The sequence below is a fragment of the Neofelis nebulosa genome, chromosome 16, assembly GCF_028018385.1.
Source record: "Neofelis nebulosa isolate mNeoNeb1 chromosome 16, mNeoNeb1.pri, whole genome shotgun sequence".
Lineage (NCBI taxonomy): Eukaryota > Metazoa > Chordata > Mammalia > Carnivora > Felidae > Neofelis > Neofelis nebulosa.
Window position 1 is genome coordinate 26457644 of NC_080797.1, and position 26465 is coordinate 26484108.

At 49.1% G+C, this 26465-nt stretch overlaps 1 protein-coding gene and 1 long non-coding RNA gene across 5 annotated transcripts in view; one reads left to right on the plus strand and one right to left on the minus strand.

Moving 5' to 3' along the window:
- Nucleotides 1-26465, plus strand: part of PRKCA (protein kinase C alpha) — a 401449-nt gene that overhangs the window by 361354 nt on the left and 13630 nt on the right. For 2 of the 3 annotated variants that reach the window (XM_058705741.1, XM_058705742.1), the window contains 3 exons: nt 14304-14384; nt 23231-23338; nt 25886-26026. In XM_058705741.1, coding sequence (XP_058561724.1) covers nt 14304-14384; nt 23231-23338; nt 25886-26026 — 330 coding nt within the window. Of the gene's footprint in view, nt 1-14303; nt 14385-22707; nt 22835-23230; nt 23339-25885; nt 26027-26465 lie in introns of those variants that run through there. The other variant, XR_009255428.1, reaches the window with a different exon arrangement.
- Nucleotides 1405-11102, minus strand: LOC131498447 (uncharacterized). 2 transcript variants are annotated; one of them, XR_009255431.1, is made up of 3 exons: nt 10535-11102; nt 5996-6119; nt 1405-2655 (listed from the first exon to the last, which is right to left on the minus strand). It is a non-coding gene; the product is annotated as an uncharacterized LOC131498447 (long non-coding RNA). The 2 variants fall into 2 exon arrangements; XR_009255432.1 differs by lacking the exon at nt 1405-2655 and adding an exon at nt 5339-5585.

The window sequence follows — 26465 nt, forward strand, 5'->3', positions numbered from 1 at the left end:
GGTGGCTCAGTCGGGTAAGCGTCCGACTTCAGCTCAGGTCACGATCTCACGATTCGTGGGTTCGAGCCCCGTGTCAGGCTGTGTACTGACAGCTCAGAGTCTGGAGCCTGCTTCGGATTCTGTGCCTCCCTCTCTCTCTGCCCCTCCCCCGCTCATGCTCTGCCCCTCTCTCTCTCTCTCTCTCAAAAATAAACATTAAAAAAAATTTTTTTAATAAAAATAAATAAATAAGTCCCGTAAAAATGGGTCAGAGATTTCTGACATCTTACTTCACCTCTTACTTTGCAATGGAGGGGGGCGTATCTTGAGAGTGATGACCGACACCGACTCATTCCCTCCTACGTACTACGTGCTTATGTCTGTTGTCCTGCTGAAACCTTACACTAGGCCTCTGAGGCGAGTGGTGTTACCCCAGTTTTACAGACAAGGGACAGGAAACACGGAGAGGACAGGTGACCTGCCCAGGCCTCATAGATAGCAAGTGGCAGGGCAGGGACCCTGGGCCATCAAGGGCGGATCGGCTGCCCTAATGCCATCAGTGGCCAGGTTCCGCCCTCAGTCTGTCGCTTACTGCCCTGTTACCAAACACCTCTAGAAAGACCACCAGACTGTGAGACCTCTCCATTCTCGGGAGTCTTTTATTCCAACTAATACAGCTCCCACGGGCACAGGATTGATTCCTAATTCCTAGGTCATTCCTTTACTGCACAAGTAGTTATTTTGTTCAGATACACAGTGAACATTTGGAACAGCTCCCTGTTCAGCAGAGAAGGCCTGAGGTAGGGAGGGTCCCACGTGGGCACCAAGCTCTGGATCTTGTCTGATTCCCCAGCACCAGCCACCCCCATCCACCGCCCTGAGAGAGACCGGTGACGGGTCCCGTGACTGAGTTTGAGAAACACTTGGAGGGGGACTAGCAGGCAGGTGACAATACATTTGATTCTGGACTGATTCCTTTTTACTGTGTTTTGGCCCCATGCAGACCGTCCACCCCTGAGGGGAAGCTTCCTATTTGATTTCAGGTGGCTTTTTCTGCAACATTGTATAGTGAACTCTCGCTGCAGTTCTGCTCTTTTAAGAACATGGGGTGACATCTGTGAAATGGGGATCATCACAGTATCACCCTCAGAGTATGACTTCGAAGATTACGTGAGTTTTGCCCTGGCTGCCTCAGCAGAAGCCCCCATACATTTTTTTGATCTATTTGACAGTTGTTTCAATTATCCGTTGCTGTGTAACTGCCCCCAAACTTCATGGCTTAGAACAACAACCACGTGAATGCTGTGACTCTGTGGGTCAGAACCTCAGGCAGGACTCGGCAGGCCTGACTCCTCACTGCTTCTGGGGGCATTGGCTACCATTGGCTCTGTGGCCCTGGAGAATCCATGGGTTCTCCTCTGTGTCGTCTGTCTTTCCATGAGATCTGTCACCATTGAGTAGTTTATCCAGAGCTTCTCAGCATGGTGGCTGGTTCCCAAGAGGGCAAAAACAGAAGCCATAAGTCCCCTTAAGCAGCACCTGGAGCTTAACTGTGTCCCTTCAACCACATCCTGTAAGTCAAAGCAAGGCCCAGAGCATGCCCAGATTCTAAGGGAGGTGCTATAAATTCTGTCTGTTGGTGGGAGGGGTGGCATTGTCACCCTAAGGGGGGATGGGAGGGGTCACTGTGGCTTTTGGAGGCAGCTGGTTTTGAGCTCTGTGTTGCCCAGTGGAAGTTCCTCAATACAGCACGTGGAAAGGATATCTCTCAAAGGTGCTGAGGGACCCAGGGGTCCCTGCCCTGTGTTTTAGAGCTGAGATCAGCAGACTTCTTCTGCTAAGGGCTAGAGGATAAATGTTTCAGGCTTTGAGCTTTCCAAGAGGCAGAATTGAGCTGTTCTTGCCAAAAGGCTGGTAGTCTTTTTTTTTTTTTTTTTTTTTTTTACATTTTTTTCATTTTGCATTTGTTCACAGGCAGGTCGTACACAAACGGGAGCAGGCTGGAGTTGGCCCGCAGGCTGGAGGTTGCCACCTCCGACTTTAGAGGGCTCTCCCTTGGCCCTCCTCCAGCCTTAGCACTCTGCATAGGGTTAGAGGTGCTGTAGGGCTTGGGGGACATGTCCCTGGGGACCTGGGAACTCCCTTCCATGACCTACACGGGCCTCTCTCTAAGATCCATTTTTCCTAGGGACACTGCCCTGACTCCTGTATACGATGGAGAGGCCAGTGGTGGCTGTATACAGGGAACAGTAGGACAGAGCTAGGACGTGCAGGTCAGGGTGCACATCCTCATAGATGTGACAAAGGACTAAGAAGAGAAGTGGGTAGAATCTAAGGGGTCCATCCTGCCCCCCAGGCAGTTGAGAAGCATTATGAACCAACTTCTATCCCCACAAAACCCAGGCTGCTCCCTAACCCCCCATGTGACTGTATGCAGAGATATAGGGCCTTTAAGAATGTATTAAGGTTAAATGAGGTCCTTCAGAGTGGGGCCCTGAGCTGATAGAACTGATGTCCTTACAGAAAGACCAGGAGACAGCAGAAGCACACCCTCACAGAGGAAAGGCTGAGTGAGACACCTGGAGGAGGAGGCTGGCTGTAGCCAAGGAGAGAAGGTTCCATGAGAGAGCAACTGTGCCAGCAGGCACCTTGGTCTTGGATGTCCAGCCTGCAGACCTATGAGAAAATGAATGTGATTTAAGGCAGTCAGTCTGTGGTATTCTGTTCCGGCAGCCTGAGCTGACCGATACAGGAAGACCTATTGGTCAAGGTGGTAGGAGAGAACATGTAACCGTTGGTTTGTAACATGTGTATTCAGACACTTGTTCAGTATGTGGGCCTCAGTCACTCTTGTCCCAATGTCCCCTGGCATCCCCCAAATGTTAGAGGTGGACCCATCCTGGGCCAGTATGGAGTCCTGCATTTAGGCCAGGGAAAGCATGTCGTAAACCAAGACGTATTTTATATAGTCACGGTCAACGTCATTGTCTCTCTTATGACGCAAAACAGGCAGGAGGAATGAATGAAGGTCTCAAGGTCAAAGGCAGTGTCTCAGATGACCTTGTCCCATTCCCAGCTCCTGCTTGCAGAGGAGAGCGGGAACACAAGAGCCAGGCTGAGTCCGGGCTCTGCTGTGTTCCCACTGTGTGTCACTGCACCGGAGCTTGCTTGTGCCTCAACTTCCCCAGGGGTAAACAGTAGTGCCTGGCACAACGTGGCCTAAGGACTGTGCTCGGGGGTAGCTCTGATTCCAGTTTGGCCTCTATTAGAGTTAGTATCAGGATGTATCTCACTGTTGAGAAGGTTCTTGAAAACATCAGGTTGGGAGGAGAGTGTCTAAAGAGGTGTTTGATTTCTTCGGCGTAACAAGGGATTATAGACATTGTGCTAAAGAGGTCAGGTGACCAAGTCAATTAGGCGGATGTGTTCCCAGACTCGTTTCATTGTCACCGCGCTGATTTCTTCTGTGACCAGCCCGTGTTACCAAGGAGCTAGAGAGAGATTAGCCCAAGCAGGAGTTTAGCGTTTCCTGGGAAGAATCACAAAGACTTGAAGCGGGAACACTTTCCCACATGTAATTAATTCAGCATGAATGCCTACCTCAAGGGTCACAGATCACCTGCCACAACTCAGTAGCACACATCCCAGAGGGAAAGAAATGCCAGGTGCAGGGGTATTTTTTTGCAGCCTGGAAAGGCGGGCACTTCATTCACAATTTTACTTGTGGCTCCCTCAGAATCGGCCCAGCCACTTTGGAAGACCGTCCCGCAGTTTCTGACAAAGCTAAACATAGTCTTTACCATACAATCCATCAGTCATGCACCTTATGCAAACTTCTGCATAGCTTATGTCCGCACAAAGCCTGCACACGGAGGTTTGCAACCACTTTATCCACAATTGCCAAAACCTGGAGGCAACCAAGGTGCCCCTCAGCAGGTGAACGGCTAACTAAACCGTTGTGCAGCTGCATTATGGAATATTATCCAGCCCTAAAAAGAAATGAACTGTCAAGCCGTGAAAAGACCTGGAGGAACCTTAAGTGAGTATCGCTACGTGAAAGAAGCCGATCTGAAAAGCGTGCACGCTGTATGATTCTGCCTCTGTGACATAGTGGAAAAGGCAGAGCTATGGAGACAATATAAAAGACGAGTGGCGGCCATGGGTTAGTGGAGAAGGAGGCAGAACAGATGGGCAGTGAAATTGTGTGCAATACGACAGTGGCCAATACATGTCACGATCCGTTTTCAAAAACCCGTGGAATGCACAATGCCAAGAGTGAACCCCAGCTAAACTCTGGACGAGGATAATGCGACAATGTAGTTTATCCATTGTAACAAACATACCACTCTGGTGAGGGCTATTCATGGGGGGGGGGGGGGGGGGGAAGACTGCACATGTGTGGATGGAGTATATGGGAACCCTGTACAGTCTGCTCAGTTTTGCCGTGACCCTAAAACTTTTTTAAAAAATGTATTAATGGGGGCACCTGGGTGGCTTAGTCTGTTAAACATCCAACTCTTGATTTTGGCTCAGGTCATGATCTCATGGTTCGTGAGTTCGGACCCTGCGTCGGGCTCTGTGCTGACAGTGCAGAGCCTGCTTGGGATTCTCTCTGTCTCTCCCTCTCTCTTTATCCTACCCCCACGCTCGCTTGTTCTCTCTCTCTTTTTCTCTCAAAAACAAATAAACATTAAAAATATAATTTAAAACCTTTAATGCTTATTTATTTTTGAGAGAGAGAGCACGAGCAGGGGAGGGTCAGAGAGGGAGACACAGAATCTGAAGCAGGCTCCAGGCTCTGAGCTGTCAGCACGGAGCCCGACACAAGGCTCAAACTCACAAACCATAAGATCATGATCTGAGCCAAAGTTGGATGCCTAACCAACTGAGCCACCCAGACACCCCATTAATTTTAAAACTTTAAAAATTTTTATTAATTAATGGGGCACCTGGGTGGCTCAGTTGGTTAAACATCCGACTTCAGCTCAGGTTATGATCTCACAGTCCGTGAGTTCGAGCCCCGCATTGGGCTCTGTGCTGACAGCTCAGAGCCTGGAGCCTGCTTCGGATTCTGTGACTCCTTCTCTCACTCTGCCCCTCCACCTCTCATGCTCTGTTTCTCTCTCAAAAATAAATAAACATTAAAAAAAATTTTTTTAAATTTTATTAATTAAAAGATATATAGCTTCTGGTCTTTCTCTGCTAAATGAAAGTCAGGGATAGACCTGGAAAGGAGGTCTGTAATCACCAGGCTTGGTCTCCCTCCAGGCTTTGCTTCTCCCTCCCTCCCTCTTTCCTTCCTTCCTTCCTTCCTTCCTTCCTTCCTTCCTTCCTTCCTTCCTTCCTTCCTTCATCCCTTTTGTAGGAGATGCTCTTTAAAGCCAGTGTTAATCGTTACAAAGCATTTTAGTGCCAGGTGTTCCTCTTAGGACCTTTTGGGGGAGCAGGACTTCAGTTGTCCTGCTGTTCACTCTCTGTTCCCATAAAGTGAGCCATCAGGGATGGGGAAGAGGTGGGTACTATGAATAGATCGTAAAGCACCTTTGTTGTCATTCGAGAAGTCATTTTCTGTTCTCTCCAATCCTAGATGGAGCCTCAGTTTCTGTCTAAATAGAAAGTATATGCTTTAGGGGCGCCTGGGTGGCGCAGTCGGTTAAGCGTCCGACTTCAGCCAGGTCACGATCTCGCGGTCCGTGAGTTCGAGCCCCGCGTCGGGCTCTGGGCTGACGGCTCGGAGCCTGGAGCCTGTTTCGGATTCTGTGTCTCCCTCTCTCTCTGCCCCTCCCCCGTTCACGCTCTGTCTCTCTCTGTCCCAAAAATAAAAATAAAAAAAAAATAAAAAAAAAAAAAAAAGAAAGTATATGCTTTAGACTCCAGACATGCTATTTTCATCTTGTGGCAGTTCTCTTTATACTTATATAATGCATTTTGTCCAAATATTTCAAACATAGCAGGTACTTGTCACGCGATGTGCTAAGATCCCTGATATAAGGTATTACATTTTAGTGTTACTTACCCATTTTCGTGTCTGTGTCTCCCTAGTTCGAGTCCCAATCCCTGTGCCCAGCAGTGCCCAGTCCAAAGAAACGTGCAATTAGCCATAAACAGCGCGAGTGAGGGAAGGAGGAAGTGGGGAGGGTCTGTGGATGAGAAAAAGGGAAACCTGAAGTTTTGCTGCTCTGGTAAAAATTAATATAATTGCACAAGAAGGGGCTTTTAAAATCTGTTTTATTTGTTTACCCCATGCCTAGAGCAATGTCCAGCACATAGGAAGCTAATATTTGCAGATAGAGTGAATGGAAGGTTCGGTGTTGATGAGAATTGCCAGGTGCCAGCAATCATTTCGGGGTGTTGAATGCATAGTACGCATATAATCTCTGACAGCAGAATGTTTCCTTTGTCCTCCTGTGAGCCGGGTTCCGTTTATTGCCTTGATTTCATTTTCGCCTGCCTGCCATACCCGGGAGCCGTTTCTTATTTCCGATGTTAAGGCATTATGGAGCCATATAATACATTCAACTCACCTGCAGTAAACACAGTCTATTATACAAAAAGCCGTTTTATCCCCTACCGCGTTCTGACCCGGTAGGTGCCCGATTTCCAATATCACAGCTGAGGCAATGGAAACTCAGAGAGGCTAAGCAACTTGTTCAAGGTCACACAGCTCCCACATGGCAGAGCTGGTCCCCAGAAGTCAGATTCAGAGCGTTCTCCTCACGGTGTGCTTCCTGTGCAGTGGCTGTTGGCAGTCTGGGCTTGGACGTGCCTCCCAGAAGGTGTTTGACTGGGAAGCCCCTTGGCTGGTGGTGGGGGGCAGGGGCGGGGAACGGCTGCCTCACCCTCACTCACCATGAAGCTTTTCTGTTTCTCATGCTCTGGCCCAAGCTTGGTGCTGTAAGAAGGGGACACAGTCAGGAGACAGTGTCGCTAACCAGCCCAGTGACCTTCAAGCAAGCCACTTAGCTACTCTGAACCTCAGGTTCCTTTTCAGAACCCTGAGGACACTTTTGCAAAGCACCTCAAAGGCTCCCTGCAGCCTTAGCAACCCAGCACTCCTACAGGCACTTTGGATTTTGCGCTTAAAAGGTCAGTGGTGCCCACAGTTTGGGCTTGGATTAGATCGACTTGTTTCTCCAGCACAAGCTTCCAGGGTGGTTTCGTGATGCTGGGCGGGGTCCCATTGCGCAGGAGGGCAGCCCGGCCCCTGCTGGGGAGGCCTCTAGGGGTTGAGTGGGGGCAGAGAAGCAGTCTCAGCAAGATGTGGCCAAGGCTCCAGGAGAGGCGTGGCCTGGGTCTGTGGGCCCCAGAGGAGGGAGTGGAGGAGACGGTTCGGGAACTCACAGTCCCAGCTGTCAGTCAGGACAGAACACCCAGAAGACACTCCAGCTGATCTTTTTTCCCCCGACTGTTTTGACACATTGCTGTTTTCCACCATGTACATAAAGAGGGCCTCTTGTGTTCCATGATCTGCCCTTGGGAACTTACGATGTTTTTCGAAACAACCGTAATTTTTTCATCAAAATATTTTTAGGGGTGCCTGAGTGGCTCAGTCAGTCGGGTGTCCAACTTTGGCTCAGGTCATGATCTCACAGTTTGGGAGTTCAGTCCCCACATCAGGCTCTGTATTGACAGCTCAGAGCCTGGACCCTGCTTTGGATTCTGTGTCTCCCTCCCTCTTTCTCTCCCCCACTCATGCGTGCTCGCTCTCTCTCTCTCTCTCTCTCTCTCTCTCTCTCAAATAAATAAATATTTAAAAAATTAAAATATTTTTATTTTTTTAACGTTTGTTTATTTATTTTGAGAGAGAGAGCATACAAGGCAAAGGAGGGGCAGAGAGAGAGGGAGAGAGACAATCCCAAGCGGGCTCTTTGCTCTCATTGCAGAGCCTGACACGGGGCTCCACCCCACAAGCTGTGAGATCGTGATCTGAGCCAAAACCAAGAGTCAGACACTCAGTGAACGGAGCCACCCAGACACCCCTGAAATATTTTTATTTTTTAATAAGAGGAAGAGATATTTTTTGTTGCCCTGAGGTGGTAAAAGGCCTCAAGCATGTTTCATGCATAAAGGCCAGTGCTATTTTATAATGGCAGCCTGGAGAGAGCCTTCTCTGGTCAGGCCACTGATCAGAGCGGGTTCGGGAGGGTTGGTGAGTAAACACGGTGTGAAAATGAGGAGTCAAGTCCAGTCAGGGTACAATCAGGAACAGGAGAGTGACTCTTCACACACGTGGCGATCTCATGGGTCCCGTTAAGACCAGGCCTCCAGGGCTAGAGTTCCTGAGCCAAATGGCCATCTTGGCAGCTGTGATCCTGTTCAGCATTTGAACCCCTTTTTGGGTCAGTTCCCACCATAGCCGTCTAGGGAACCACACTGGGTCATGCATGGGCTGCTCTTCAGTGTGGAAAAAAGGTCAGACGTGTGGATGCCGAGTCTGGAGAACCAGAGTTCAAATCCTGGCGATGCGGCTTACTTGCTGTGTATCTATCCTTGGGCAAGCTCCTTAACCTCACTTCCTCACCTTTGAAGTGGTGAGGAAAAGTCTCCTAAAAGTCTCACAAGGGCTAAACGCGCCAACGGGCTAAAGAGCCTGGCGCACAGCGAGTACCACGATGGTGACGTTGCCTACAGTCTTGGTTGCTATCACCAGCAGCATCGGGAACCTCACCATGCTGCCCCCCCAAAAGCTTCTGAAGCCCCCCCCTCCTCTTTGAGAGGCCTTTGAGTACGCAGCCCTGGCAGAGGGTGGAAGGTGGGTGGTTTCCGAGCAATGTCCTTCCAGCAACTGTGGCCTTTGGCCTGGTCAGAGATGAGAAGCCACCCCCCCCCCCCGCCCCTGCTGTCCCCCTCATTCCTGGTCCTGTGCCCGGCCTGGAAGAAAGATCATTCATATCTTACATTTACAAGACAGGCAGCCATTTGAAACATCCTGACATCTCCCCCAGGCAATTGGCTCATGTTAGTGTAAGGAAAATGATCATAATGACAAATAGCAGTAAAGCTGAATGACAGTGGCCCTGTTGGGGGTCTGTCGTTGAAGCTAAAGGCCACCCTCCATGTGCCAAAGGGAGATCTGCCAAGTCAGCCTCTCTTTTGTGAGGTTCTCTGCTGTGGGAACCAAATTGCCATCTCAGCCCCCCCCCCTCCCCCGCCCCCCTGCAGGGCTTGGCCGCAAGCCTCCATTGGCCCACACATCCCAGAGACACCTGCTCCCATCCTCAGTGGGGACAGAAACAAGAGAGCCTCACCATCCATTCTGTGGTCTCTGAGCCCGGTGCTCAACCCAAAGCTGACTCCCTGGGCCAATAAGAGCCCAGGAACTAGAGTGGGTTGTAGGAGCCTGTGAGGGGGTGTAGACCAGCATCATCCAGTAGAAATAAAATGCAAGCCAAACTGCATGTAGCAGCCAGATTCTTGTTTTGTTTTTTCTTTTTTTTTTTTTTTAAATTTTTTTTTCAACGTTTTTTATTTATTTTTGGGACAGAGAGAGACAGAGCATGAACGGGGAAGGGGCAGAGAGAGAGGGAGACACAGAATGGGAAACAGGCTCCAGGCTCCGAGCCATCAACCCAGAGCCTGACGCGGGGCTCGAACTCACGGACCGCGAGATCGTGACCTGGCTGAAGTCGGACGCTTAACTGACTGCGCCACCCAGGCGCCCCTTGTTTTGTTTTTTCTAAAGATAGATAGATCGATCGATTGATCGATCGATAGATGTAAGTAAGTAAGCTCTACACCCAATATGGGGCTCAAACTCACGACCCCAAGATCAAGAGGCCCATGCTCTACTGACTGAGCCAGCCAGGCGCCCCCTAGCATCCGCAGTTTTAAAAGTGAAAAAAGAAGCAGGTGAAATTAAGTCTGGCATATTTTATTTAACCCAATATCTCCAAAATACTAATGAGATATTTTACGGTTTTGGTCCCAAGTCTTTGGAATCTGGTGTGTATTTTGCACCTAGAGTTGCACTAAGCCGCATTTCAAATGCTCAGGAGTCACTGTGGCTCGTGGCTACTGTACCACACAGCACAGATGTAGACAGCTCACGGGCAGGGCAGCCAACATCCTGCAACATTTTAGATCCATGTGTATCTAAATGTTTATCTCCAAATGGGGCTCCCTAACACCATTTCCCTTTGGCAGTGAGATTTTGGATAATCGGAGGTATTTATTAATAGCAGCTCATCATTGAGGGGAAAAGCATGTTTCATTCTACAAATGAATTTGCAGGGCGCCTGGGTGGCTCAGTCGGTTAAGCGTCTGACTTCGGCTCAGGTCACGATCTCGCGGTCCGTGAGTTCGAGCCCCGCGTCGGGCTCTGTGCTGACAGCTCGGAGCCTGGAGCCTGCTTCGGATTCTGCGTCTCCCTCTCTCTCTCTCTGCCCCTCCCCTGCTTATTCTCTCTCTCCCTCTCCCTCCTCCCTCCCTCTCTCTCTCTCTCTCTCTCTCTCTCTCTCTCTCTCTCTCTCTCTCTCTCAAAAATATGGAAAAAAAAAAAAACCCTAAAAAAATAAAATAAAAATGAATTTGTGATGGTAAGGTTGCACCACTGTACCTTGTAACTTAGCTCTCCGGACCTTCCCGTCTCATCAAGTGCACAAGTCAGGGCTGATAACACTGTGAGCTGCCCCGAGAAGAATTCCCGCTGAGTTCCAAATCCCAGCCTGTTATTACAGCTGAAGGCACTGCAGTATTCAGCATGACTTTGTCATCTTGGCCCCAGTTGCGGAGCTGGCGGGCTCCAGAGACTGCCAAGTGCCATCGCTGAGAAAAACAAGCCACTGGCACTTGACGTTCTGCTTTGGTAAGCCTTGGAGGAAGGAGAGGGTGTTATCAGCAGGAGTCATGAGAGTTTAATGCTGTGGAAACAGAAAATAAAAAGCAAGTGGAACCAAAGTTGATAATAAGAGTCAAGAAACAAAACAAAACAAAACCCTTCAGGGTCCTGGCTTTCAGAATTTGTGAATCATTCTGGCCAAAAACAGGGTTTCCGTACCCATGACCTCTGACAGCTTTCCAAACTCAGGTGGCATTTGGTGCCACCCAGGAGAGGAGTCTGGTTGGTCACATTGCTCAGATATTTGTAGACGAGAGGATATGAAATACGCCGTGACCTCCCTCACTCAGCCCCCACCATTCTGCAGCTTGATTAATTCCCACAGCAACACGGTGCCTCCGCTCTGCCTGTGTTAGAAACAGAGTAACTAAAACACTGATTCATGAAAATAGATTTCCGGGACTGGTTTTCATACAGTTGCAAGAACAAATTTTATTCAAGTGCTTTTGAAATGTTAGAGGTACAGCTACTAAAACCGGTGATTTTAAACCTCTTTAATCCTTGAAGCCCTTTGATTAATATTTTATGTGGTCTCAGTATGTGTGATTACATATATTTGAAAGCCATAAACTGTATTTTTAAAATAAAATGTCAATAGTCAGGGCACCACTTACTAACTGATTGGCTTTGGGCAGGTCTCTTAAACTTTTGGCCACATCAGCTTTCTCACCTATAAAACGGGAAGAATATCATTTCTGCTGCATTGGGTTCGCCAGAGTGTTCCTAGAGCATCTGATACATAGGAGGTGCTTAGCAAATGTATGTCTTTGCTCTCCCAAAGAGCATTTCTCTTGTTCTACTTGGTCAAGACAAGCGTTGATCCAGTTATTTCCTGTCTTGGAACCAGAATGACAGGCGTCAATGTCCGTCATCAGGTAACGCGTAGCAGCTCATTTTAGTAGGGCTTTTTATACCCTGTGTGCGTGCAATTTCCAAGTTTTCAAAAAAGAACAAATGGAGTTTAAAAAAGAAAAGAAGGCCCCCTCATAGGTTCCTCTGGTTATCATTTTCTTGTCAAGGAAATGAGCTCTAAAGCTGCCAGATCCAAGCGTGTATCCCGCGGTTGCCGCCCACACTAAGGCAAGCCACAAGAGCTTGTATTTCTCGTTCTACAGGGAGAAATACATAAAGACATAGAGAGGAAGAAACACACAGCAGGTTTATGTCCCAGGACATTTCATTAGACATCATGGGCCATTAAAAAAAATATCCTGGAGGGGCGCCTGGGTGGCGCAGTCGGTTAAGCGTCCGACTTCAGCCAGGTCACGATCTCGCGGTCCGTGAGTTCGAGCCCCGCGTCAGGCTCTGGGCTGATGGCTCGGAGCCTGGAGCCTGTTTCCGATTCTGTGTCTCCCTCTCTCTCTGCCCCTTCCCCGTTCATGCTCTGTCTCTCTCTGTCCCAAAAATAAATAAAAAACGTTGAAAAAAAATTAAAAAAAAAAAAAATCCTGGAACGTTTCAAAGGCAAATGCATATGCAAAATGGCAGAATGGTCTTGCTGAGTACCTGTTGGGACGTCTTCACCTGGAATCCTGGGGCGTGATCCATGGTGGAGGGAGGGGGCAGGGATTGTGTGCCTTAGGCAACTATACCAGTGTTTTAATAGCCTGTGAACTAGAAATTCAAATCAGTGTTACCCTCTTCCATGAGGGCAGGTCGTGGGATTATTCTCGTACTTCTGAGAGCCACAAAGATGGAGGGAGCGGTCGGGGGACAGGTCTCTGCGAGCTATCACCCCACTCCTCACCAGCTGCCTGCATTTTGGGCATCTCATTTCATCTACTCTGATCCTTTTCCACTTATCTTGCTTAAGTATTTAAAACAAATCTGGGGCGCCTGGGTGGCTCAGTGGGTTGAGCGTCCGACTTCGGCTCAGGTCATGATCTCACACTCTGTGAGTTCGAGCCCCCCTTCGGGCTCTGTGCTGACAGCTCAGAGCCTGGAACCTGCTTCGGATTCTGTGTCTCCCTCTCTCTCTGCCCCTGCCCCGCTCGTGCTCGCTCGCGCTCTCTCTCTCTAAATCTAAGATATCATGTCATTTCACCCATAAATACTTCATCTCTCGTGCATTTCACTCATAAATACACACATTTCTAACCAAAAAGGACACTTCTTTTGAGTTAATCTTTTAAAAAAAATTTTTTTATTTAAATCCAAGTTAGTTCATGTAGAGCGTAATAATGGTTTCAGGAGTAAAACTTAGTAATTCATCACTGACATGCAACACCCTGTCATCCCAACAAGTGCCCTTATTAATGCCTGTGACCCTACCCACCTCCCCTCCAGCAACCCTCAGAGGTTTTTTTCTCTGTATTTAAGAATCTCTTATAATTTGGCTCCCTCTCTTGTTTTATTTTTATTTATCTTATTTTTATCTTTTATTTTCCTTGTTTTTATCTTATTTTTCCTTCCCTCCCCCTATGTTCATCTGTTTCTTTTTTTTTTTTTTTTTAACGGTTATTCATTTTTGAGAGAGAGAAACAGAGCATGGGTGGGGGAGGGGCAGAGAGAGAGGGAGACACAGAATCCGAAGCAGGCTCCGGGCTCCGAGCTGTCGGCACAGAGCCTGATGTGAGGTTTGAACCCAGGAACCATGAGATCATGACCTGAGCCGAAGTCAGGTGCATAACCGACTGAGCCACCCAGGCGCCCCCTGTTTTGTTTCTTAAATTCCACATATGAGTGAAATCATACAATATTTATCTCTCTCTGACTTATTTCGCTTCGCATAATACACTCTAGTTCCATCCACGTTGTTGTAAATGGCAAGATTTCATTCTTTGTGATCGCCGAGTAATATTCCATTGTATACTATCAACGATAGCCAAACTATGGAAAGAGCCCAAATGTCCATCAGCTGATGAACGTATAAAGAAGATGTGGTTTATATATATACATATACACACAAAGGACACTTTTTAACTAATCATCATACCATTTTCCCACCTAACAAAATTAGTGATAATTTCTTAATATCATCAAGACCATGTTTCAGTGTTCCTGATTTTTTCTTACAGTTGGTTTGGTTTGAATCAAGATTCAGACAAGGTTCAAGTATTACATCTGATCATTTTGTATCTCTTTAAAAATGTTGTGAAAAACTTCAGATACATTATCACCGCCATCATCTTTGTGACTTTTAGCAAAATTCTGTCACATAGCTTGATTATCTTATTTACCAGACCCTGGGTCTGAATGGCCTCTGGCTTTTTCCGAAAATTAAATCCACCTCACTGTCCAAGTATTTTTCACCAATGAGGATAAATTAAACCTTCAGACAGCGCTGTGTAGTTTCTCCGGGTGGATTCAGAGGAGCTGTTCCCGAACAGGTTTTGGGCAGTCAATTCCTGGGTGGTGGTTCCTGGTGTGTCTGATTTGCAGGGCCCTCCCCACTTAGTGCAGAAAGCTCTACGTGCTTGACATATCTGTTCTAACACAGGCTTTTTGATCGCCAATAATTGTAATCGATGTTTGTGTTTTCCCACAGATAATCGCTTATCAGCCGTATGGGAAATCCGTGGACTGGTGGGCCTACGGTGTCCTATTATATGAAATGCTAGCCGGGCAGGTAACGGGCTGCTGCGTTTTCATGCTTGTTTATTGCTGGATAACGGGAGTCTTTCAGCTCGGTTTGGGCCACATTAGTAGGACCTGGCTGCTGCTGGTCTGACTTCCCCAACCCAGGTGAAAGAGGGAGAAATCCACCCCCACCCCACCCCGCCTTGAAAGGGGGTTATATTCAGTAGGCACAGCAGTCATCTCCTGGTCATAAAAACCCCACACCGAAAGCTGCAACCTGGGGCCCAGACAACGTAGCTTTCATATTGTACTCAAAAGCCCCGTGGAGGACGACAGTGGCCTCTGTAGGTTTTCAGAATCTCAACACCGGGTTAGGTTATGGGTCCCTGCACATTTGTCTGCACACATTACCCCAGCAGCTGCCCACTGTGTACCATCGCGATTGTTATCAAAGGAAGAAGACAGTAAAACTTGAAGAATACTTTTAATAGCTCCTTCCCATCTCTCCGTATCTAACTCTCGGCAGTTCATTGTCATTTTCACAAAAGTCCATGGAGGCTGAACCTCCAGTTACAAAAAAGACAGATTAGGTTTCTCTGAGGGAGGCCGCGTAGGTCAGATAAGCGGGGGGATTACTGCCTAGGCTGGTGCTCTTTAATATATGGCCTTAATATCTGCATCGTCAGGGCAAATCGCACTGGCCACGTTAACGAGCAACCCCAAGTCTCCGCAGTCTAACACACGACACGGATTTATCTTACATTGTCCACATGGTCATTCGAGGGCAGGCTTCTTTCATTCACTGGCCCTGCCGTGTTTTAGGGGCTCACATTCCTTCAGTGACCCCCTCCTTTCTCAACTGACCAGTGAAGACAGAGAGAAGGGAAGTTGCACAGAATGCTTCGGGGGCCAGGCCTGGAGGCGTGGTGCACCTCTGTCCTTCCTGCAGCCTGCTGGCCACATGGCCCTCACTGAGACGCAAAGGGCTGGGAAGCAGAATGTGTGTACCTGTGAGCTCAGCGAGGGGAAGCAGGTCGGGTGAGCATCTGTCCACCAGATCTCTGTCGTTTTACCTAAAAACAACTCTGCCCTGGGCAGCTTTTTATAATTCCCAGCACTCAAGCCCTGATGTCCGGGAGTCTGACCTTCCATAGCCAAAAGCCTTAGAGAAAACGGAAAGAAATGCCCGTGGTGGGCAGCTGAGCTACGCCCAAGGAAATCTTTGAATCTTTGTTCCTTGGGATGAGGCTAGGGGGTGGGGGGAATCACCCTTTCTGGCATTTGACATCCATTGACTCATTTGTGGATTCATTCAGCATATACTTGAATGTGTACTGTGTGCATGGTTATCACTATAAGCAGAACAGACAAGAACCCTTGCCTTCATGAGGCCCCCAGTCTAGAGACAGTAGACGGGCTAAATAAGGAAAATACAGAATAGTGATAAACTAAGAGGAAAAGTAACAAAGCAGGAAAAGAAGATGTAGTGCTGGAGGAGATGGAAATTTTATTGATGGCCAAGGAGGGCCTCATGTGTAGCTAAAGTGAGGACCAGAAAAAAGTAAAAGAATGCCCATGTGCATATGTGCAGTAAAAGCATTCCAGGAGACAGAAACAGCAAGTGCAAAGGCCCTGGGGTGGAAGTGTGTGGCCGTGTTTTAAAAAAAAGGACAGGAGGGGCGCCTGGGTGGCACAGTCGGTTAAGCGTCCGACTTCAGCCAGGTCACGATCTCGCGGTCCATGAGTTCGAGCCCCGCGTCGGGCTCTGGGCTGATGGCTCAGAGCCTGGAGCCTGTTTCCGATTCTGTGTCTCCCTCTCTCTCTGCCCCTCCCCCGTTCATGCTCTGTCTCTCTCTGTCCCCAAAATAAATAAAAAACGTTGAAAAAAAAAATTTTTTTTTTAAAAATTAAAAAAAGGACAGGAAACCACCAGTGTGTCCAGAGCAAAGTAGCCTAGAGAGGGAGTGGGAACTGAGGTCTGCGAGGGAAGGGCAGCCCAGGTCTTAAGAGTATGAACGTCATCACAGACCTTTGGCTTTCCCTCTGGGGTGGGATGCCATTGGTGACCCTTGTCTTACATCTTTTGGATCTAAAGTAGCCTCTTAGGTACTAAAAGATTCAGGGCATTAGCCTGCATTTGGTCGTTAACGAAGAAGTGATGTTAAGACTTGATTGCTAGTAAAATGGTTTGTGATTATTTAGGCTTTTAACCCCAATAAAAATATTCATCTCAGGCCAAATACCCCCCATTTTTTTAAGCACAGAAAAGCAGGTTATCCAGAACCACCATCAGTGAGACAACAGCAAGGGGCCTGCCCCTTGAGTTAATTTCCCCTCTTTAGAATTCTGACAATAAAATTCGAATGATCGCCCGCCCCCCAGAGTCCCGCTGTTCAAGAAGGCACAAAAAGCTGAGTTCCCCTTCTCAGTCCCACTTGAATGCTCCGACTCTTGAGTCCAGAAACAAATGCTGTTTTCACTGAGTGCCATTTGCATATGTCAACAAAAGAGATTGGGTGGGTGGAAATGGGATCTGTTTCCAAGGGCGCTGCACTAGAGATCAAATGAGCTGACTCTTGATTGGCCAGCAGGAGCCTGGCCTGCAGCAAAGTCCCGCATCCCCCCTCCCCGCCGAGGACACACACACCAGGCCACACTCTCACCCCTATCTTCCTTCCTGGCCAAGCTGGGGGGGACTTCACTCCCTAGAGGAGAGCTCAGGAATGCTGCCCTCCTGCAGGGGAGTCCCCTTGGGGGTGCATTTTAACACCCTGCGTCACTTGGGGATTGTCCCTGAGGCCCTCGAAGATGCCCTCCCCATGCTCAGTGTTTCCATAAACATTCTGGCACATTTTTGCTGTTACCCAACCTGCTTCTCAGACTCCATTAGCCTGCCTGATAGGATTCCTTCAAGTTTTCATTATCTCTATTGAAAATGGTGACACTCTTTAAATGGGGTGTCTTAAAAGCAGCCCACATTCAGGCACAATGGCAGACTCAGCCATTGTTCCCCTGAATGCACACCGCGCCTGCCCCAAACACAGTGTTTTCATTTCAGAAACCCACTTCTTAGTCTTCCCTGTGACTCAGTGCAAATTTAAATGCATTTCTGGGCTGTGACTCAGCCCAGAAAGGATAATGAAGGCTCTGTGCCTTCATTACCCAGAGCCCCCCAAAGCAGCAGGAGCCTCCAGGCCCAGCAGAGGGTATAGATGCTGTTGTTGAAAAGTGAGATTAATTATAAAGCTGTTGATGGGGTTGTGGTCTAAATTTGTCCCCTTTCATCACAGAGGGCCAGAGATGAGCAGAAAAGATAGTTTATTGCAATTTTCTCCTCATTTGCTATGTTTATTGTCAGCAGCCAAGGGGGCAGTTAAACATAAACAGCGTGAGTCTTTCTTCAGTTCCTGGATTGCTTGACAAATATGATTACTTTCAGGCATAAACAGTATTTACCCAGCACTGTAATGAGCATATCCTAGCTTCACGCGGTCACCGGGCTTCATCATAAAGGGACCAGCCCTCTCCTCTTTAGATCCCCTCCACCAGGCTTCTTTATGCTTTGTCTTTTTTCCTAATATACCAGTAATGGGTACTTGATCCCCCAACTTCAGCCTGCCTTGTCCTTGGGTGCTCTCCCACCCCACCACTGATCATCAGTGACCTGTAAACAAACATGGCAGGGCCCCATCAACCGCAGAACTAGGACGTGATTTAGAAACCATTTTGGGAAAGAGTAAACCGTCATCCCTCACCTGTCTGTCTAAAATTCACAAATTGCAAATTGCTAAGCAGGGCACCGCTGGGTCAGAACATTTTTACACCAAGCCAAGACTTTACTTATTAACAGGTGGCTTAGCCTGAGACACACAAAGTCCAGATTTGTAGAAATTTGAAAATGATCGTGGGAATGCGGGAAAGAGGGGGAGAGAAGCAATCCAAAAAGTTCACGTACTTAGTCCCCCGCAACGCATTGCCTCCTGTTGTCACCAGGCTCGGTAGCCGAGGTGCCTGGGAAGGCAAATGAATATAATTACAACTTCACCACTGACCTGCCTTCAATGCCAAGGCCTAAGCAGCACTTACCTGTAAGAATGCTCCCCCGGGTCACTAGGACAGACTTAACAAGAGCCATAAAAATGTTCACATTCTGCGGCTGTATAACCCCACACCAGGGACGTTTTACCTTAGGAAGTCATTCAGAGAAGGAAAAAAGGACATATGGCACAGAGACGTTTATAGTAGCCGCTAGTTCTCAGAGTGCCGCCCCGGAAGCCATTGTAAACGTGCCCCTGGACAAGTGAGCCCGTCCCTGACGGATGATGGATCAGCTCAGCGGCATTAATCTGGGAACACCGGTAGCCACGGAGAAAGCGTTTGCAACAGTCCATGAAAAACCAGAAACTCCAAATGATGCGTCATTATTTGAAAATAATGTGACAGGCCTAAGAGCTCCCAAAAGAGTAAGAGCGGTTTTTGCATTGAGGTAAAAGGAATGTGGGTGCTACCTTCCTGGAATCCCTCTCCCCGCTGGAATACATGGTTTTAATTCAATAGAAGACTCCAGGGAGCGTTTCTGATGTGATGATCATTGTTGGTGGTCACCAGATATTTGGGGTCTTCCTTCTGGCACATGTTCGGATTGTACCTCCCGGCTCACTCGTGATTGGATAGAGCACGTGACTGACTCTGACCAATGAGGTCTGGAGCACTTCAGCCCTGGCGCAGGGCACCCCAGGAGCATCCCAGAGGGCACTCCACTACAGCAAGACCAAGATGGCAGCTGCACCATCAGCGTGGGTCCTCGGGTGGCCTCTGCTGACTGGCAGAGGACGTGTGGCAAAGGCAAGAGATCTAGCCATCGGAATAAGCCTGGGAAATCATGCCAGGTCTCTAGGCTGGAGACATCCTACACAATGACTTGAATCATGTCAGGCCACAGCGACTGCCCCTGTTTCTTTTCAGAACCACTACTCCTTATACAGGATATGGAAATGGTCTCCCCGACCCCTGCCCCAGTGGCGCCCTCTTTAGGTGCCGGGGGGACCAGCAGCTGAGCACCTCCCAGTCCGCCCCACCAGCAGCAATGCCAGGGGACCATCCTTCACCGCGGACCCACCGGAGCAAACGCGGGGCATTGGCGTTGCTCAGAATGGCTCAGAGCCCGCACCCCGCAGTCAGATGTCTGCGCTCGAATCTTGGTTCTTCCACATCCCAGCTCCGTGACCCTGGCCGGAGCACATAATACAGCCTCAACCGGCTCAGCTGTAAAACGGGCTTAATTGTACACACACTATACAGTGGTTTTGAGGGTTAAGTGAGGCAGACATGCACAGTGCTCCCCACGGTGCCCGGCACACAGAAGGAGCCTGAAAACTCGTGTTACTGCTTTTGCCACTGTCCTTACTGCTGCTCAGTCCCAGATACCGGCTGTTCATCAGGCAGTACGGACTCAAAGTGGGTGATAACAGAACATCAGGGATAGAGGCACCTGTCTACCCTGAGATGTGCTGGCGGGAGGGGCCCCAGTCTTTGGGGCCACACAGGGATGAGATGCAGGGTGAAACCCCAAGGCTCTGCCCCCAAGGACACGTGGTCCTGTGGCTTTTGTTCTAGCTTAGAAATCTTAACACAATAGGTGAGGCCAAGGGCCCTCAGGGTCCTCGATCCCCAGCCTATATGATTCACATTTGGATTAAACAGCTCTCTCTACTGCAGGACTTCTTAGAACGTTTAAAAAGTGTAAATGTTGGGGCGCCTGGGTGGCTCAGTTGGTTAGGTGTCCGACTTCAGCTCAGGTCTGATCTCACCATTAGTGAGTTCAAGCCCCACGTCAGGCTCTGTGCTGACAGCTCAGAGCCTGGAGCCTGCTTCGGATTCGGTGTCTCCCTCTCTCTCTGACCCTCCGCCACTCACACTCTGTGTCTCTCTCTGTCTCAAAAGTAAGCTTTAAGAAAAAATTTTTTTAATAAAAAAAAAAAAAATGTAAATGTTAATGCACATTTCCAGAAGGGGGTAAAGGGTGCAAGATTTGACCCAGGGGTATCCTGTAGGATGAATACCCGCTAGTTGTAAGGAATGCTGTCTGGGGTGTGTCAGGAGCCAGGTGTCCTGCTCTCAGGGGGAATACAGAGGGGGCCTCGTGGCCAAGCACTTCCTTTGATCATTAGTAGGCACAGCTCACCTGGGCCAAGCTGGTCCCCAGGCCATGAGGACAATTAAGCAGCTGAAACAGCCCAGTGCCCTGCATGGAACATTCCCCCAACCCCCACCCCGCAAATTCCTGTCTTCTACATCAGAGTCGGGGAAAAGGCAGCTGCGTCGACCTAATCGTCTTCAAACGCAGAGATTCTTGCTGAGAAAGATTCCTGGAGATGGTTTGTCTGAGTTTCCCTTTGCAGAGAATTTCTCTTAAGCCTTTGGCTTGGATTATCTGTGACCCAGCCCCTGGAGCATTCCTGTTGCTAGTACCAAAAGGCCAGTTGCACCAAAAAGGCCAGTTGACTCTCCCTGGTGCCTCTCTCTCTCACTGCTCAGCAAAGCCCGCCACGTTTGGCCAGCCTCACGGGCGTGTGACCGATGTAGTCATACGGGACCCAAGCTCCAAGAGCCTCATGCATCTGGTTTGATGATCTGCTGTTGCCGTCTTGAAATTCTTAATAATTATCTAATAAGCGGCCCACATTTTCATTTTGCATTGAAATCCACAAAGTATGTAGTTTCTCCCAACTAGCGGCCCTAAGGGGCCACATTGAGAAGTGTTGTTTGGTTATCCAGGAGCAGAACCTGTGCCTGGCTCCCATCCCGGGCACCATGACATTGTAGAGAGTGAATACATAGGAAATTCAGAGTGAATGGGGCCCCCTGGATGTGTGCAATTCACAGCCCTGAGCAGAAACTGTATCAGGTTTGCTTTAGCTCTGAAAATCTCCTTGGCCAAGAACCAGCCACATCTATGGATCACTTATTTGGGAAAATGGGATGTTGTGTGGGTGTCCTATCACAGGTGTCCTGAAGAAGTGGGTTGCGTGATATCAGGCAGAGAAGATGTAGTGGGATGGACAGCAGGACTGGGCTCCAGTGGAGCTCTTGGCCAGTGCAGCTCCACTCACACCCGCAGGGTGTCCTGCTCTGTTCTTTCTAGATTGAGGTGGCACAGACCGGCTGGCCCAGGTGACCATCTGCACGTGCAAGCGGGTGTCTGTGCCCAGCTGCCTTGCCGTGGGGCATCCAGGCACCATGTTACTTCTGCCCAGGGACACTTACCATGGCGGGCTGTTCCTGCTCTGCTCAGAGCATTTTAGTTCTTTTCACCCACCTGCGTGCTTTGGCCAAATTAAATATCCTTTATACCAGGCGCTTGCAACTGGAAAAGAGGCCTATTTATTTATATTTCTAGACCAAAACAAAACAAAAATAATGGCACCAGTCCCAACCCCCTGCTCTTCCCTACCTGGTCCCAAGGTAGGTTCTTGGTAGACTTAGTGGCTTTCCCTTTGGTGGGTGTGGCTTCCATGTGCTGACCCCACAGGTGACTCCTATTCAGGGCTGAGGGTCGGGGAGGACTAAGGCTGGGGGTCAGATGAGCAGGTTGGAATGATCCAGGTCGTGGTTCAAGGGGAGCACTCTGGTTCCAATGCCCTCTCTTACTCGGAAATGCTCGACAAGAAGGGATATCCTGCTGACTACTGCACAGCTATCTGTGGCCCACGATACAGTTTACATTCAAGCTGGACTCTGCATTAGCAGAGCCCTAACCATGTTGGCCAAAGTGACAGAGAGTCCTCTCTTCCACGAGAAGGAAAATGCAACGAGATTGAAATACAGGGCTTCTCTGTATGAGAGCTGACCCCTGGTCTGCCTTTCTTCTGCTAAACCCAAGGTTAGCTAAGCCAGAAAGAAACATTAAGAAATGGCCCATGAACCCACTTATCCTGTGTACTGTCCCTCCAGAGTGACAGGTAATTTGCCAGACCTCTTGGGATTAGAGACCTGCCGGAGGAGAAAACTTGAAGGACGCCCTGAGCTCACCAGCTCCTCCCAAGAATTCTGGCAGCCCCTTCTAAGACCATTCATGTGCCTTAATAAAATACCAGTGCCACTAGGCACCGCCCTTCATCAGGCACCTGATGCTTCCGTGCTAAACTAGCAGGAGTTTTGCAGACTCACCAGGGGACCCCATTTCACGGATCAGAAAACAGCATCTTAAAGGGATGGGTCGCTCGCCCACGGACACCCAGCTAAGAGGTGGTAGAACTAGAGTTCTGGTCCAGACCCTCCTGACTTTAAAGCCGTGACCTCCCACAAACCCGGTTGAAGCGGAAAGGGAAGTGTCCGGTAGAAACTGAGCTCCCGTCACTACCACCATGCAGGTGCCAGGCTCCCGACAGAGCGACTCCCTGTTGGGTCAGAGGGGCCCTGGTGTGAATTGCTGGACCCGAGGAAGTCCATTTTGCCCGTGTTCTGATGGCCCCATCGCCCCATGCTCAGAATCCGAAGGTACTGGCATTCTCCACCTGCCCCCACCCCTGCACGCAGAGCCATCTGTAACCTAACTTAATTCTAATTAAATTTTTTAACACATAATTACAAGATTGATGGATTAATGATCATTTATTTGCAAATCATGAAAAGCATTACTCAAAAACATTTTCCCTAAAGATGGTTTTGGGTTGCCCAGGGCAGGATAATTAAAGAGACAGAGGAAAAAGTGAAAAACACACAACCGCCAACCTAATGAAAGATAATCAAATAAACCAGCAACTTCGCTGAGCTAACCCTGCAGCCCGTGGTGCGCCGGGAAGCCCCGTCTGTTTCTTGGCGCTGAGCGGGATCTTCAGGCGCCATGTTTGAATGACTCTGCGTGTTTTCCCATGTCTCTGTTTTCTGGAACAGCCTCCATTTGATGGCGAAGATGAAGACGAGCTGTTTCAGTCGATAATGGAGCATAACGTTTCTTACCCAAAGTCCTTGTCCAAGGAGGCCGTTTCCATCTGCAAAGGAGTAAGTAGATCTGAATTCTTTTATAATTACAGACCAAGGGGGTCAACTGGGGAAATCCCTTCCCCACACTTCTGCGAGAGATGGCAGAGACACTGCAAACGCATGCCGCTCATTTCTGCCATCAAGGGCTCCAGTGTGGTGACCCCCAGGGAATAGTGGGAAATATGGCGGCCTGGAGAATGGGTTCCGGTCCACTGGACTTCCTGGAACTCTGGCCCAGGCAGCTAATTGCGCTGTGTTTTAGTTTCTCATCCACCTCGTGAAATCGTGGTGTGAGTTGCCAGAAGTCATCTTGGGCGCTCAGAAAATGTTGGTTCTCTTCCGTTGCCTGACATGGTGTGCCTTGGGTCATTCTTCATTGGATTCTCTTTTTTTTGAGATAAACCGTGCATGCAGAAATGGGCACCAATCGTCAGTGCGTAGATCAGTGAATTTTCACAAAACTAACACACCCAGGCAGTTGCACTCAGGTCAAGAGAAATAATGTTTTAGGGCACCTGGGTGGTTCAGTCAGTTAACCGCCTGACTGATCTCTCAGTTCACAAGTTTGAGCCCCACAGCAGGCTCTCTGCTGTCAGCACAGAGCCTGCTTCTGATCCACTTTTCCCCATCCCTCCCCAACTTGTGCTCTTTTTCTTTCTCTCAAAAATAAACATCCAAAAAAAAAATTTTTTTTAATTTTTTAATGTTTTTATTTCTTTATTTTGAGAGCATAAGCAGGGGAGGGGCAGAGAGAGAGGGAGGGAGAGAGGATCCCATGCAGGCTCCACGCTGTCTGTGCAGAGCCTGACAAGGGGTTCAAACCCATGAAACTGTGAGATAATGACCTGGGCGGAAACCAAGAGTCATACACTCAACCAACTGAGCCACCCAGGTGCTTTTTTTTTTTTTTTTTTTAATTTTTTAAAGGGTGCCTGGGTGGTCAGTCAGTTAGCGTCTGACTTGATTTGGGCTCAGGGCATGATCTCGAGGTTGGTGAGTTTGAGCCCCGCATTGGGCTCTGCACAGACAGTATGGAGCCTGCTTAGGAGTCTCTCTCTTCCTCCCTGTCTGCCCCTCCCCCGCCTGTGCTGTCTCCGTCTCTCTCAAATAAAAAATAAATACGTGTTTAATTAATTAGAAGAGAGAGAATGTTTCCGACACCCTAGAAGCCCCCTCCCTTCCTGTCCCACAGCTCCGCCCCTCCCCTTGAGGTAAGCAGCGTCCCCACTTGTACCTGCATGTATTAGTGTCACCTGTTCTGACCGTCACACAGATGCAGTCTTCCATTGGACGCTTCCCCGGGCCTGGCTTCTTTGAGCCAACACTGTGATAGTGAGATTTCTCCATTTCCTGTGTCTGTGGTTCCATCCTGTCTTGCTGTATTTCTTCCACTGTGTGACCACAGCACAGTTTATCCATTCGTGTTATTGCTGCTGGGCCTTTGGGTTGTTTCCACGTCAGTTTCGGGAGCCGTTACGAACAGAACTGCCACGAAACTTCCAGGTTGTGTATTTTGGGGAACATGTGAACTGCTTCTGTCGAGGAAATACCTAGGAACGGAAATTACTGGCTCATGACTTGGTCTGTTTTTAATAGTCAAGCTTCAGGCCACAGAATTATTGTCAGACCCAGAGAGATGGAAAGTAACACGCTGCTAACATTTTCCGGTGGGTTTGATCGGTTGGGATGCATTTATCACCTGTCTTCCAAGGGCCGGGCACCGTTTGCAAATCTACACAGGGAGAGCTGGGCCCTGCCCTCCAAGCTGGTGGCCCGTGTTCGCCTCCACGTCCTGCACTAGGCACATGGGAATTGACGAGTCACCTGCTGGTCCTGGCATTTACTTTGCCAAACCCGCGAGTCTTCGATTAATACGGTTTGGTCCAAGCAATAAACAGACATCTGATGCTTGTTACTAGTATCACATGAGATGCACAATTTTCAGTGATGACCTACCTCTTCACACACGTACTTTTATAGACATCTGGGAAGGCAGTTCGACACAGATACCTAAAGACGCCTACTTAAATTTCTCTGTTTGGCTGTGGGGCCAGATTGTCTCCCTGTTTCCTTGATCATAGAAATCACTATAGAAAGACCCATACTATCAGCACCATATCTGTGAGTTGGGGGTCAGTCTGCACAAGCCGCTGATTTCTTGGGGTGCTCTCCTGGCGTCCACACGGTCTGGGCTGGGGGGCAGAGCTGCCGAAGGGAAGGCACTGTTGTCCAACATTCTCTTTTTCTCCTACTTTTTGTGCGTGTGGTGGGGGAGGGCGGATTTTTTTTGTTGTTCAGCTTTTTTGAGGTAGAATCGACAAACAAACTTTGTGCAATACATCTAAAAATGTGCCACCTGGCGGTTTGATATGCCCATCCGCTGTGAAGAGATTTCCCCATGTCAGGTAGACACGTCCCTCCCCTCACATAGTTAGTTACCTTTTGTTTCTTCGTGGGGAGGATTCTTAGGTTCTGTGCTCTCGGCACATCTCAGTTATACGATACGCTGTTGTCACCTGTGGTCACCACGGTATACGTTACGTCCTCTTTTCTGCTGCTTTCCAGCTGATGACCAAACACCCCGGCAAGCGGCTGGGTTGCGGGCCCGAGGGGGAGAGGGACGTGCGGGAGCACGCCTTCTTCCGGAGGATCGACTGGGAGAAACTCGAGAACAGGGAGATCCAGCCGCCCTTCAAGCCCAAAGTGGTGAGTAGGGGGACGTGGCCTGCTCCTGAGCCCCATTTTCCCGAATCCCAGAGGGGTTGTCGTGCCCTCCGTTTCTCTGGAGAGAGGAGGCCGGTGCCCCCTGACCTCTGCGGGGTGGGGAAGAAAAAAAGGCCAGGTACCGGCCTTGCCTTCAGTCTGTGGCTTGAGCCCCCCAGATTCCTGCTGATTTTCAGAGTCGGCACAGACCCGGCGGGGACGGGGGCCCGTGCCCACCAGTAGGGCGGCTGCGGAGTGCCCCCCCCCCCCAAAACCGAGAGAGCGGTGGGGGCACAACTGCTTTGGGGATCGGGCTTTATGGACTCACAGGCGCAGCGGGGCTGTAACCGTTGCTCCGAGTCCTTGACAGGACTTCTCGTGTGTGTGCGGCTCTCCTGGGTGAGCCTTGCACCTGAAGCGTAACCAGAGTTTAGCCAGCTCC